At 43.8% G+C, this 15,770-nt stretch overlaps 1 protein-coding gene across 12 annotated transcripts in view; it reads right to left on the minus strand.

Annotated features, from left to right (window-relative positions):
• Positions 1–15,770, minus strand: part of disco-r (disco-related basonuclin zinc finger protein) — a 187,077-nt gene that overhangs the window by 52,671 nt on the left and 118,636 nt on the right. For 11 of the 12 annotated variants that reach the window (XM_043211319.2, XM_043211318.2, XM_070282992.1 and 8 more), the window contains one exon: positions 657–2,442. In XM_043211319.2, the coding sequence (XP_043067254.1) occupies positions 657–2,351 (1,695 nt within the window). In that variant the 5' untranslated portion in view covers positions 2,352–2,442. The remainder of the gene's footprint in view (positions 1–656; positions 2,443–15,770) is intronic. The other variant, XR_011444242.1, reaches the window with a different exon arrangement.

A 15,770-nucleotide genomic window follows, 5' to 3' on the forward strand; every position in this document is an offset into this window, starting at 1 on the left:
TACTGTGGTTTAGAACCCATTTTGGAAAAGTGGAATGACCTCTTACCTTGTACCTCTTACAACAATTTTACATTTATAAATTGTTAACAAAAACATTTTAAGATAAAAAGATTTAATATTTTAATGAAAATAAAACAAGAGAGGAAATCTAACTTCAAGTGGAGCCAAAGTTTATATACCCTTGTATAGGAAATTTCTCTGCCTGAGCTCTGCTGCACACACAGTATAATTATATGAAACTCCATGCTTTTAGCTTACTATCTGCTAACCGTTACTTATACTAATGCTTTAAAATAATATCAATGAATTGTGTGCTATAGAAAGGATGGATGTATAGGATGTAGACGGCCTACCCTTATGAAATTTGGCGAGTCGGATCAGTTGGCAAAAAATATAATCTGTAGAAATTTCAAATCGTATTTTCAAAAACACGAATGCTGGGTCATTTCCGATTGATTGAATCCATAGGGAATCAATCTCTTGATGAAGCTAGAAAATTACTTAGAAAATGAAAATCCCAAAATAATAGGCTAATTATATCTAATATTATAATATAAATGGTTAATTAACAGTAAGGGTATATCAAAATCGGCTCCTCCCGAAGGTTGCGGATTTATTGTGTATTTGTTTGGAATAAAATGCAAGAATATACCCACCTCTAGTATCTCATCGTCATCTTCATCTTCACCTTCTGCTTCCAGTTTGTGTTTCCGACTTCGAACATCAAATATTCCAGAGTCGGGTACCACTCCATTGTCGATATATGGGCGTTTCAAGTACTCCTGACTGTGCTTAAGATCGACAGCTCCGCCCGCCGGCGGAGCTACTGTACCACTTATTACAGTATGGTGGTGACGTAGGTCCGGTGGGGGAGTTAACAGAGGAAAGGAGCCAAACGGCGTCAGGCCTGCCATGAGTCCATTAGGAGCTTGTAATAAAAGCGGATGGGGCTGCGCACTTCGCCCATCATGTGGCGAGATTTTGCGTCGTAAGTGGGGAGAGTGAAGCTTTGGATTTGGATTGGCGCTGTGTCGATTCCTTGAACGTCGGGAACTAAACATCATGCTGCAACCATCTACTGTGCATTTGTGCATTTCTCGCAAATGTACAGCTGAGAAGTGAATCTTCAGTGCACCCTTGTCGCAAAAGGTCTTTAGACACACGTTGCACTGAACCCTTTTTTTCCCCGTCACTGGGTTGATGAACTGAGTTCCTAAGTTGGACGGCATGGACCCCCACTGCCGTTTATTGCTTCCGCCGCCGGGAAACTGACTTTTTTTTGACGCCAGCACCAAGCGGGTAATTCGTTGCGGGCTAGTACCCGCAATTGAGCCAGAGCCTGACATAGATCCTGATCCCAAGGCAGAGGATCCGTCGTTTTTACCTCCACCACAAATCTGCATTCCGATGGCTTCTTTTTCTTCAGGAGTAGTAGACGCGCCAGTGTGTGGATGCAATTGGGATCCGGAAGTCTGTGATACCGAAGATGCCGGAGCCGGCAGAGGAAGTGGTGGCGGCGGTGGCGGTAAATGGTAAGCCATAGTCATGGCGCTGAAGAACTGGTTACTGTGACGTTGGTGATGGGGAAAAAATTCTGTTGGACTGGGTGGTAACGGACTTGAGAAGGCACTCAGTGAGCCCGACCTGAGCTTTCGAAAATCAAAAGGCTGCATGCTTTCCAGTTCGCTCAAAGAATTTATTTGTGTGGCACCTAAGTTTTGCTGAAGCGGTGGCGTGACTCCACGGGACCCACCACTAAACTGATTCCCACCATTTTCTATTCCAACAGCCCTGCCGCTGTCCGTAGGAGAGGCTGAATTACGAAAATAGCTAATTGAAAGCTTTTGGTGCAGATGGCTCTGTAGCTCTAGCTGTGCGTGGGCCAATTGAGATAAGTTTACACTCATGGATTGCTTCGGCGACGTTCGATGAGTCTGCGATTGAGCCGGTTTTTGGATGTAGTCCGATGATAACTGCTCTTGATCTTGGTGACGTATCGGTGTAGATGGAAGAGGAATCGTGAGCGGCAAAAACGGCGAGCTGCACCGACTGGGTGTCATCACCATTGAAAAAGAGCCGGACTTGGTGTCAGAACGAATACTCGAATCGGCAGTGGAATTTAAACACACTGCATGGTAAAAGTGAGGGTTAGACTGATGTAATTGGTAGGAAAAGTGGTTATGATTGATCAGTGGGTATGCATAGTCAATTTGATAGCATTGCTGTCTTGTCGATCCAAAAACAGAGTTTACTTTCGAATCTTTTTCGTGATTACCTGACAGTTGTTGAGGATATGGGCACTGTTGCGATTGCGGATGCAAGTGCGTATGCTTTTCCGGACCAATATTCATTAAGTTGCAGCACAAAATTAGGTTTCAACTTGCAGACTTTAATTTCTAATTGTTACGCCGTGTTAAGAAAGCGTTGTTACGAATTTGTGTACTGAAAATAAAAAAAACTTGAGAACATATTGAACAGAATGTTGAACAAAGAAAAAAACTAATAATATGTATTAATATTATTTATTTATTACATTATTTCATATATAACTATTTTGACTATTTTTATTTTTAGACCTCTGAAAAAGGTATTACATGAAAAGTCAATTTTATTTAAAAGTTTGCAACTCAGTGACCCGACTCTAAAAGGTCTACAAATTCTTGACCATGATCACCTACTGGGTCAATATAAGCATGTCCGTCTGGCTGTGTCTATTCGTTCTAGTCTACCACTTCCAAAGCTACGGGCTTCATACTTTGATGTTGTAATTTTATTATAGGAAATTGTTTCACGATGGTATTCTCAAAAGGTTTAGCCAACTGTGTCTGATATAAGCAATAATATCCCATCCTAACTTTCATCCCAAAAGATATCAAAGGATATATAAACTTCGGTTCTGCCCAAATTAAGATTTCGTTTCTCTTAATACCCTTGCAGAGGGTGTTATAATTTTGTCTTAGAGTGTGCAACGCAGTGAAGGAAACATCTCCGACCCTATAAAGTATATATATTTTATTAGGATCACCCCCTGAGTTGATATAAGCACGTCCGTCTGTCTGTTTCTACGCGAACTAGTCTCTCAGTTTTAAAGCTATCGAGTTAAGTTGTGATAGATGAAAAAATAGATTTTTTTTTATTGCATATTCTTTAAGTATATAATGTTGAGAATACTCTTACAAAAATTCATAACGATCGGATCCGTAGAACCGAAGTTGTAGCTATTTATAGCGCACTACCTGCACATAAAACTTGAACAAACGTGAAACTTTAAACGCGATTATCTCAGAATCTTTTTTTTGAGAAATTACCTTTGCGGTGGACACGATTACTAAAAAACTACTAATCTGATCAAAACCAAATTTTTACCACTTATTTATTATGATATTAGCTAGTCCGTGAACGAGGGATTTTCAATTTTTTATACCGAAAAATCTTATACCTTGAAAAAGTACATTTTTTGTTAAAACCGTCGGCATTTTTTTTTTAATCAAAATTTTTAAAAATCCCTCGTTCACGGACTAGACAATACAATATACTAACTACATTTTTTTGAATTTTGGATTTCACATTAACCGTTTTTGGGATATCATGTCCACCGCAAGACACCATCGAAAAAAGAGGATCCGGGAATTCAGCTATAACATTTTTATTATGTAATATTTTTTTATGAAAAAATTAAATTAAGTACCCAGAAATAAGTACTAAACAACGTCGGTAAAACATTTTTCATAAACATTTTCTATGGTGTTAAAACAAAAATCGATAAAGTTCCATTTTTTTGCGCGGTACAACTGTATATAACCCTTTAAATGGTGGGTGCAAGAGATTAGTTCCGGGTATAAAAGAATCGAAAAATTCGACTTTTGTTTGGGAATTGGTTTATATACACATGTTTATATCTTCTCTAAATGAATCAATAAATTCGACTTTTGTATGGGAATTGGTTTATATACGATTTGGTCGATTTGCATTTGCCGTGGTTAGCTCACAGAGTTTGTGGGTCTGTTCCATCGAATTGATAGTTCGACGTGATTGCCCGAGCCCAGAAATAATACAAATAGCATTACATTTTACGAACTCTTTATTCAGAGACTTTTCCCAAATACAATATTAACTACTCTTTGATCCCAACAATGGTCGGGTTCCGCTCCGTATGGTTGCTGCTTCTCCTGGTTCCGCCCGGCTCCGTCGTCAACGCTTCCTGTTGGCCGTTCCTGGTGTCACGGTCGTTGCCGCCGCTCCATCGCCGCTGCTATTCCTCTTGCCGTAAAGGAAACCTCAGTTGCCGTAGGTTTTCCCAACAGTCGCTCTTTCGCTGGCTTCCTACCTTTCAGAACACCCCCTTGGTTCGTCTGAGACCGATCAAAGACTGAGCAGCGATCCTCCGCTCTGCTACACCAGGCAAACACCGCGCATACGCGCTAGCGAATCTGGATCGGGAGTTATTTGCTGACTGCCGTCTCCGTTTCACCTGGAAACACCTGTGGTTGTCGCCCCCACTACAACTGGGATCACCGCGCATACATGTTAGAGAGCCAGGATCGGTAGTAAACATCAAAGACCGTGCGACGCGTTTCCGCTACACAGGGGAAACAACCGCGCTAGCGAGACCGGATTGGGAGTTGGTTGGCTGGTGACCGGGGTGTTTCTGATCGGTTTTTTAACTGGGCGTAAATTTACGAGTTGGCCTATCCTAACGAGTTGGCGCTTTCTAAACGCGGCTGCGCGGCCGCCCCGAGAACCATTACATTCCACGTCGTCTCTGCTTTCTCCCGACGCGCTGCCCCCATCACTGCTCCTTGCCTCCGCAGTGCATTTGAGAAATAGTACCAGCGCTTGACCGCTTTCGCACCCCCTCAACATTTTTTCCTTGACTTTGCCCCAAGCCACCTGTTTTGGCGTGTGGGGAGACTTAATCTACTCATACTTCTCATCCCTTCTTCGGGAAACGACAGAAATGATTGTTGGGCATTGTTCCACAGGACTCACGGTAACCGTCTCCAAAAAATTTTGATGCTCACTGTTGTGACTCCTTTTCGATGCTCCCATGTTGTTCCTGCTTATTGTGGTGGGGATAACCCTATCATATCCACTTACCCCCTTTTTCGAAAAACGACTGAGCGTCCCTGAGCGGTCACTTTCGCAATTCTTCTCATACCTTATCCTAGTTTTTTTTTGCTCTTTCTATAATATTACTAATTATTATTACTAATTTTCTTTTTTTTCTAATTATCTACATTCTATTCTTTTTTTCCCACGTTTTTTTGTATACATTATTTCTTTACCGGTGACTCCATCTTACCACTTTAGCTCACTAACGTCTGCCCTCTTCTCTTTCTTTGTGCCGCCGCGCCGTAAAATGGCAATCACCGGCGACACGAAATCCACGACCGCGAATCCTTCGGCCACCTTGACAAATGATGCTCCTTTTCCCACACCGTCTCGCCGACCTTTGGGCTCCACTTCCACCTTTTTATGTTGTATTGGCGCGCTTGGTCCTGGTCCGCTCGCTTCATGTTCCTCCGCACTATCTCGCACACCTCCTTCAGCTTCGTTGTTCATTTCCAGTGCCTAAGGCGTTTTCGTCGAACAGGGCTCGCGGCATCTTTGGCTCCCGGCCCGGCCCGGCGAATATCCAGTGGACTCCGACACTGCCAGCATTAGCTCTGGCCAGTGCTCGTCCCACGTCCTTTGATCCTTCCCAGCACACTGGGCGATCATCGTCTTGACCGTCCTGTTCGTTTTTTTCGTGAGATTCTCCTGCGACGTCACCGGTGAACTGGTAATACACGCCGATCTCCCCGAGGAACTTCTTGAAGTTTCGGCTGGTAAACTGTACGCCGTTGTCAGTCACCATTATCTTTGGTACTCCATATCGAGTGACAATTCTTTCCCGAATCGCTCTCTGTAGAGCTTCGGTCGTTGCCTTTCGAAGTGGCACCATATCCATCCACTTCGAAAACCGATCAATCATGACCAACAACATTGTGTTTCCATGTTTCGATCTGGGCAATGGACCTACAAAGTCCGCGCATGCCGTTGCCCATGGCTCTTCCGGGACCTGTGACGGCATCTATCCTGCCATTTGCATCTGGCTCGGCTTGTACTTCAGGCACGTGTCGCACCTCCTGACATATTTTCGGATGACCCTCGGCATCCCTGGCCAGAAGTATCTGGCGGTCACTTTGGCGATTGTTTTCCTCACGTCTCATGCCGTCGTTGCACGCATAATTTCTAAGACAATTTCACTTCCTCGCTTCCGGCTCTATGCGGGACGTGGCGGTAGATCAAGCCTATTTCTTCTACGTAATCCGGATACTTCTGCGGGCTCGTCTTCATCTTGTTCTTCAGCGCGCTTATCCACACGCATTCTTTGATTTCTATTTCAGTGGCACTTCTTAGTTTTTCCAATACTGGCTGGTGGGAAAGCGCGTCGGCGACCACGTTGAGCTTACCACTGTGCCAACTCCTCAAACTCCTCTGCCAGGCCAATCACTTCTTCTGAGGATACGCATGCGTACGGCCTTATAAAAATTTTCATCCTTGGCATGCAGCTTTCGACGAGCCTATCGACTACCTCTTTCGTGGTTTTCCTAGTGGCTTCATTAGAGACTGAAGGTCCACCATGTGTTCTTTAAACGGTTCTCCCCGTTGCTGCTTCCGTTGACGAACCTGATCCGCCAACTTCTCAAAGTATCCTTTCAGCAGGATAAAGTTTTCAAAGCATGCCTTGAATTCTGCCCAATTTGGCCACTCCTCGTCGTTCATGATAAACCATCTTTGAGCCCTGTTACTCTGACATGGCCCTAGGGCTCGTGTTAACGTCCAGTCCATATGTTTTTGTGGACGACGTCACTCGGTCCAGGAACTCCAACGGGTCTCCTGTTCCGTCGAACCGAAACGACCAGTCCCGCACTTGCCTCGTCACTTTTGCGTAGTTCACCTGAACCAGGACATACTTCCTTGACTGTGGCTCCATGCTCCTTCCTGCGCTTGGCTCTGGTACTGCCAAGCTCTCTATGAGTCTCTCGGTCTCGCTGGTCGCTCTCTATCTGGGCGTGGACCTTTGCATGAATCTCTCCTCGAACCCTCGCGTCAATGCCAGCACGTCGTCGTCCTTGGACTCGTTCACCCACTTCGTCATCATGGATCTCATGGTTTGATCGGTTCTGTCTGCTGGTAGGCCGAGTCCCTGCACACTTCGCTCCTTGGGCTATTGGGCTCTGCAGAGCCGGTCCTTTAGCTCAAACTACCGGGTCCTTTTTAGAAACGCCCTAACACTTGAATGTCGGACTCTCCAAAGATGGTCCATTAACTCAACGCTCCAAGCTTCCTAAAAAGACTCGTCTCGATTCACTCCAATATACTCCTAATATACTGCTTGAAGCGCCCGTTAACGCCACTTTCCTGTTGGCGGGTCGCCGTCCGGGAAAACTGCACCATAATACAGCTAACCAAAAAAACTGGGGTAACCCAATATAAGCGAAAAGACGCTGAACTACAATTTACTAAAAGCGACAGACAAGCTTTTTATAACAATTGTGATGTGCTAAACAAAAACTAGTGCATTGTTAAAAAAAAAAAGTAAGAGCCACGCAATGAGCGCAGAAGTTCAGTGAACCAAAGACACGGCTTCTACTCTTACTTTTCAACCCGCGATACCGAAGTGGAAAAATCGGCGATTATAAGCAACCCGGCTTTACTGACCGTTGAAACCCAAAGGGCACGGTCTTGCTCACCCGCTCTGCTCACTCCGACTCCCGCGTCATGGAGTTCGCAGTGTAAAACCCCCCCTCCAATATCGGAAACAAACTTCGCACCAACAACTAGCAGTGCTACAACTTCTGCAACAACAGCGAAAACCTCTGCAACTCAAAGTACCACGACGTCAACGACTACAGCGAGTACAAAAACAACAACCTCGGAAAGTGCCAAAGCGGTAACGGCCACACAGACTGGAATGGATCGCTACATCCAAATTAAGCGCAAGTTTAGCCCGCAGAGTAATCCGGCAGGCAACAAAACAAAAATTAACCGTGTCCTGAATAACGATAATGAACCAGACAGATCCACTACTAACAGATTTGCCCTACTGGCGGAGACTGAGGAAAACCAACCAGCCCAAGACACCGCAAAAAAACCCAAGCCCCCTCCAATCTATATTAGGGAAAAAAGCTCGAGTGCCCTGGTCAACAAAATTGCGTCGTTGATCGGAAACGGTGAAAACTTTCATGTTGTTCCGCTTATCAAAGGGAACATCCATGAAACAAAGGTGCAAACCAAGACTGAAGAGCACTTCCGAATAGTGTCAAAATATCTGGACACTGTACAGAAAAACTATTACACGTACCAGCTGAAAAGCAGTAAGGGCCTACAAGTGGTAGTAAAGGAAATAGAACCTGATGTTACCGCCGAGGAAATAAAAACCGCCCTTAAAGAAAAGGGCTTCGCCGCCAAGAATGTTATTAACATTCTAAATAAAGATAAAAAGCCACAACCCCTCTTCAAGGTCGAGCTCGAGCCTGAAAGCAGGTCGCTGAAGAAGAACGAAGTCCACCCAATCTACAACCTGCAATATCTTTTGCATCGGAAAATCACTGTTGAAGAGCCACATAAACGTAACGGTCCAGTGCAATGCACTAATTGTCAAGAGTATGGACACACAAGGTCTTACTGCACACTTCGGGCTGTCTGTGTAGTCTGCGGGGACGCCCACAAGTCCGCTTGCTGCACTACAAACAAGGACAGCACCGTGAAGAAATGTGGAAACTGCGGAGGCAGCCATACGGCAAACTATAGAGGATGTATGGTGTGTAAGGAGTTAAAGAGTCGTATGCGTCAAGCGACCGCAACGCGCAACCAAAATCCACAGAATCCGTACATTGCGTCAAAAACAACGCCAGACGTCTTCTTCGCCAAAGCTGCGAGATCCTTATTCGGTCCACTAAACACCACCCACGGCTTCTCCTATGCCGATGCTCTACGATCTGGAAGGGAAATTCCAATTCAGCCTAACTCTCAAAGCGCTCAACAGGCCCCAGAACAGCCACACAGCAAAATGGAAACTATGATGCTTACCCTCCAACAAAGTATGATGGAGCTTATGTCATTCATGAAAACGACCATGCAAACGTTTGTTCAAACCCAGAACATGGTGATACAGCTCCTCGTAGCACAACAGTCTAAATAATCTATGCAGGCGCTATGAATATCAATGTGGAACGCCAATGGTGTCTCACGGCATAAACTAGAATTATCACAATTCTTAACCGAAAACCATATTGACGTTACGATACTGGTGGAAACGCATCTTACAAGCAAATACAACTTTCATATAAGAGGCTACACAATCTACCGCACAGATCATCCAGATGGGAAAGCCCACGGCGGAACTGGAGTTCTAATCAGAGAACGCATTAAACACCATTTTCACAAAAGGTTAGCAACAAACTTCTTGCAGGCCACATCGATACAAATTCAGTCAAGCAACGGAATCCTTTCAATCGCTGCCGTTTACTGCCCTCCTCGTTTCTTAATCTCGGAAGGACAATTTATGGACTTCTACAATTCACTTGGGGACCGATTTATAGCCGCAGGAGACTACAATGCCAAACATACGCACGTCTAGTGACTCCCAAAGGAAGACAATTGTACAATGCAATTATAAATGTGAAAAATAAACTGGACTACGTTTCCCCTGGAAGTCCCACATACTGGCCAACAGACTCACGAAAGCTCCCAGACCTTATTGATTTTGCAGTGACAAAAAACATACCTCGCAATCTAATAAGTGCCAGAGCAGTCTCGGACTTATCATCAGACCACTCGCCTGTGCTTCTAACGCTTCTTCAAAGCCGCTTCTTCGACTACACTACGAGCGCCCTGGAAGAAGTACTCGTTGCGGCAGCTAAAATCTCTAATCCTCATAGGAAAGATGTAGACTGAAACAAACACTTCAAATCTAATCAGCAAATCGAACAGCTCGTGCGAGAAAAGAGGCGCACGCGTCGTGATTGGCAAAACAGCAGATCACCAGCTTCAAAACAACGCCTTAAGGAAGCAACCCGATCACTCGACCAGGCTCTTCACCAACAGGAAGAAAATGCACAGCTGAGGTACATCCAGAATCTCTCGCCAACAAGCACAAAGTACCCCCTGTGGAGGGCCCACCCAAATCTTAGCGCCCCAATTGAAACGACCACCCCGATAAGAAACTCTTCGGGATGCTGGGCTCGCAGCGACGAAGACCGAGATGAAACATTCGCCACACATCTCCAAAGTGTCATCCAGCCAAACCCAGCCTCAAATTCATTCTTCCTGCCAGAAATTCAGCCAGAGTCCTCCCCTCAGCCAGCCGCACCTTCATTCCGGCCGAACGAAATCGAAAAAGTCATAAGAGGGCTAAAACCAAAAAAGGCTCCCGGTGGTGACCTATTGACCCCAAAAATGCTGATCGAACTTCCAAAATGCGCTATAGAGGTCGTCTGCAAACTATTAAATGGAATCATTAATCTTGGCTATTTCCCAAAAAAGTGGAAGAAATCCATCATTATAATGATACCGAAGCCTGGAAAAGACCACACAATTCTGTCATCATACAGACCAATAAGCCTTCTATCTTGTTTGTCTAAATTGTTTGAAAAATGCTTGTTAACTCGTATAATACCACATCTGGAAGCTTGCAATATTATCCCGGCACACCAATTTAGCTTTCGAAGAAACCATGGAACCATTTGCAGTGACAAAAAACATACCTCGCAATCTAATAAGTGCCAGAGCAGTCTCGGACTTATCATCAGACCACTCGCCTGTGCTTCTAACGCTTCTTCAAAGCCGCTTCTTCGACTACACTACGAGCGCCCTGGAAGAAGTACTCGTTGCGGCAGCTAAAATCTCTAATCCTCATAGGAAAGATGTAGACTGAAACAAACACTTCAAATCTAATCAGCAAATCGAACAGCACGTGCGAGAAAAGAGGCGCACGCGTCGTGATTGGCAAAACAGCAGATCACCAGCTTCAAAACAACGCCTTAAGGAAGCAACCCGATCACTCGACCAGGCTCTTCACCAACAGGAAGAAAATGCACAGCTGAGGTACATCCAGAATCTCTCGCCAACAAGCACAAAGTACCCCCTGTGGAGGGCCCACCCAAATCTTAGTGCCCCAATTGAAACGACCACCCCGATAAGAAACTCTTCGGGATGCTGGGCTCGCAGCAACGAAGACCGAGCTGAAACATTCGCCACACATCTCCAAAGTGTCTTCCAGCCAAACCCAGCCTCAAATTAATTCTTCCTGCCAGAAATTCAGCCAGAGTCCTCCCCTCAGCCAGCCGCACCTTCATTCCGGCCGAACGAAATCGAAAAAGTCATAAGAGGGCTAAAACCAAAAAAGGCTCCCGGTGGTGACCTATTGACCCCAAAAATGCTGATCGAACTTCCAAAATGCGCTATAGAGGTCGTCTGCAAACTATTAAATGGAATCATTAATCTTGGCTATTTCCCAAAAAAGTGGAAGAAATCCATCATTATAATGATACCGAAGCCTGGAAAAGACCACACAATTCTGTCATCATACAGACCAATAAGCCTTCTATCTTGTTTGTCTAAATTGTTTGAAAAATGCTTGTTAACTCGTATAATACCACATCTGGAAGCTTGCAATATTATCCCGGCACACCAATTTGGCTTTCGAAGAAACCATGGAACCATCGACCAAGTGAACAGATTAACATCTGAAATACGCTCAGCCTTCAAACAGCGAGAATACTGCAGCGCTATTTTCCTCGACGTATCTCAAGCTTTCGACCGAGTTTGGCTCATCGGACTCATGCACAAAATTAAAACGTATTTGCCAACATACACCCACAAGCTACTGGAATCATACCTCTACAATAGGGTATTCTCAGTGAGATGCAACGCAGCTACTTCGGGCGACTACACCATCGAAGCTGGAGTTCCACAAGGAAGCGCACTCGGGCCGTGTCTATATGTTTTGTATACTGAGGATATTCCTACGAGCGCACAACTAACAACGTCAACGTTCGCCGATTATACCGCAATCCTTAGTCGCTCCAGACGCCCAACGCAGGCAACAACCCAACTGGCTAATCATCTCACAATAGTGGAAAGGTGGCTGTCCGACTGGCGCTTTTAAATAAACGAACAAAAGTGTAAACATATAACGTTTACTCTTCATAGACAAACATGCCCTCCGCTTTTACTAAACGGTATGCAGATCCTTAAAGCTAACGACGTAACGTACCTTGGCGTTCACCTTGATAGACGACTTACCTGGCGCAAGCACATCGAATGCAAAAAGATGCACCTAAAACTGAAAGCCAGCAGCCTCCACTGGATCATAAACTCACGATCGCCACTGTGCCTGGACTACAAGTTACTACTGTACAATTCAGTCCTAAAGCCAATCTGGACGTATGGCTCCCAGCTGTGGGGGAACGCGATCAGCAGCAACATAGACATCATACAGCGCGCACAATCAAAAATCTTAAGAACTATCACAGGGGCACCTTGGTATGTTCGCAACGAAAACATCCACCGGGATCTGGGCATCCTCGCAGTGAAAGACGAAATCCAGAAGCAAAAAGAGTCATACAAAGAAAAACTGTCTTCGCACCCAAATTTTCTCGCTCGGGGATTGACTCGGGTTTCTAGCGTATCCCGCCTTAGACGCAACGACCTCCCAACCCAGCAATCGATTTTTAGGGCCGTCTAACTCCGTATTAGTCAACATGACTGTTAGTTAAGTTAAAAATATAAGATTTGATACACCTCTTGTTAGTCTCGCAAAAAAAAAATTCAAGAAATAAAAGCAACGTTAAAAAAAAAAAAAAAGTATTTTTAATTAAGGAAAATTTTATATTTTTATACCCTTGCCCTAGGGTATTATAATTTTGTCCAAAAGTCTTCAACGCAGTGAAGGAGACATCTCCGACCCTATAAAGTATATATATTCTTGATCAGGATCACCTCCTGAGTTGATATGACCATGTCCGCCTGTCTATTTCTACGCGAACTAGTCTCTCAGTTTTAAAGCTATCGACTTGAAACACACCCTTCTTTCCTTTGCACGCAGTATATAAGTCGGAACGGCCGGGATCGGCCGACTATATCTTATAGCTGCCATATAACTGAACGATCGGAAATGACCCAACTTTCGTGTTTTTGAAGATAGAAAGCTGGAACTTAGTACAGATTCTATCTTTGGTCAGTTGATCCAATCCCATTAGGATCGGCCGACTATATCCTATAGCTGCCATATAACTGAACGATCGGAAACGGAAGTCTCTCAATTTTAAAGCTATCGTCTTGAAACTTTGCACACACCCTTCTTTCCTTTGCACGCAGTATATAAGTCGGAACGACCGGGATCGGCCGACTATATGTATAGCTGCTATATAACTGATTGATCGGAAATGGTATAACTCTGATGTTTTGATAGTAAGAGAGTTTACATTTTACATGAGTGCTACTTTTGGCAAAATAATACGACATGCCAAATTTCATAAGGATCGGCCGACTGTATCCCATAGCTGCCATATAACTGAACGATCGGAAATGGTATAACTTTGGTGTTTTTGAAGACAGAAAACTGGAACTTGGTACAGAATTTATTTTTGGTCAGATAATCCGACCTACCAAATTTCATAACGATCGACCGACTATATTTTACTGCTGCCATATAACTGAACGATCGGAAATGTTTTTTGGTAGAAATACCAACTTTGGTATTTTTGAAGATAGAAGTTTTTTAGACTTTTTAGACTATTATAATAAATTGGGTTATGTTATTATATTCTCATAAGGATCGGCCAACTATATCCGATGATTGCGATATATATCCGCTTTTAACTGCAAGGGTATATCAACTTCGGCTCCGCCCGAAGTTAGCTTTCCTTTCTTATTTTTTTTTAATTTGATATAGTTGTACAAAATAAACTAGATTCAATTGTCCTAGTCTGAATCAAAATTGTTTTCTGAGTCAGAATCTGAATTTTTTTCTTGGGCATTGTAGTTCATAAGAAGATTTTGGCCTTCAATTTCAAAGAAAACTGCCTTGACTCGATCAAGGTCAAACTTTTGGAAAAGCGTGTTATTAATGAATCTGACGATACTAACAATAAGTGGAAAAGATCCTCCATTGAGTTTGTGCAAGAGTTTTTACGTGAATGGCTCAAGCGAAAATTTCTCAAATCTTTGTTTCGGGCTTCTAAAGCTTCTTCCGACATCATTCCGATCGGAAGTGGTACATTTTCGATAATATCCGCTTGTAATACACAATAGGTATATCTCGTCTAAAAATTGGCCGATTTGGATAAAATTCAAGTCTGTTTTTCTCAATAAAACAAATTCAATATCTGTTTTTCAGACATAAATGAAATATAGAAATAGTTTGGCATCAACAGTTTTTTAAAAGCTTTTCTGTACTGGCGCTACAGAAACTCGCGATTTCTGGGGTCGGGAGGGGGCATGGAAAAATTTTGAAACAAACTTGAGCTGCGTGGGCATTGTTTGAGTCTCCATGCCAAATGAATGCCATTCTATGGCTCTATTTCTTATAGTCTCTGAGATCCACGCGATCATACGGACATATCGACTCGGGTGTTGATGATGATCAAGAATATATATATTGGGAGGAGATTTAGTCTCCCCACACACCAAAACAGGTGGCATGGGGCAAAGTTAAGGAAGTGGGGTTGAGGGGGTGCGAAAGCGGTCAAGCGCTGGAACTATTTCACACGCTATTTTTATAGCAAATTTCAACTTCTGTAGAGGTAAATTTTGTGAAGCTCGCCTCGGGCCGCAAAAAGCATATATTTGGTTAACCAAACATTGGGTTCTTCTGGATGTGGATTTCATGCTCAATGTACACAATTTACTCATACAACCTGTCTAAAATTTTGAACTCGTGGATTTCGAAGATTATAAGAGATAAAGCTATCCCATTTGGAATGTGGACCAGTGTGGTATCCGCACAGATCAAGTTTGTGTCAAAATTTTGCAACGCCCACTTACGCCACAAAAACAGAAATCTGGTGTAACAGCCAGTTTTTTTTTATGTTTTTGGGAAAATGGATACCAAATTGTTCCAATGGCTAATCTACACATATGAGCCAAAAAGTAGCCAAATCGGATAATTTTTAGAGGAATTATAGACTTTTTAGTCTCCTTCCCTACTGAACCGGTAGTATGGCCGTGAGGCTGCAGTTGTTGTTTTGCCCAAGTGGAAAAGTGTGCAACAACGATTTGACAACAATCAAACAGAATTACGTGTGGTTGATCCAATTTGGTAAGTCTTGCTTTAAGAATACCAGTAAAATTTAATTTTATCAATTTTGTGGGTGGCGAGTGTGTTGACCATGTCTATCAGGAATTGTGGGTTGTAGGTGAAGCTGTGAACCTCAAAGTTTCTCCTACGCCGTTACTAAGCTATTGGTCTATGATGTTGTTGTGCGTTGGTGCCGACAGTTTGCCAAGGTGTAGCCGAATTTTATAGCAAAATCTTTCAGCGATTCCCGAAAACTTTGAATATTTAATTTTTATTAAATACCGAGTGGTACCCGATGTGCGTACTCACGGAAAAATGATCTTGTATAGCCGAGGTCAGCGCTATGTACGATTGGAGCAGAGACTCATAGAGGGTGGAGGAAAGGCGCAAAGATAGCCCCCAGACTTGTATACAGCTTGCGGCATCGCTTCCGGCCAGACCACTGGTACTCTCCCGTGGAACTCTGCGTGGGCGGATTTTG

Source organism: Drosophila bipectinata, chromosome XR (genome assembly GCF_030179905.1).
Source record: "Drosophila bipectinata strain 14024-0381.07 chromosome XR, DbipHiC1v2, whole genome shotgun sequence".
NCBI lineage: Eukaryota > Metazoa > Arthropoda > Insecta > Diptera > Drosophilidae > Drosophila > Drosophila bipectinata.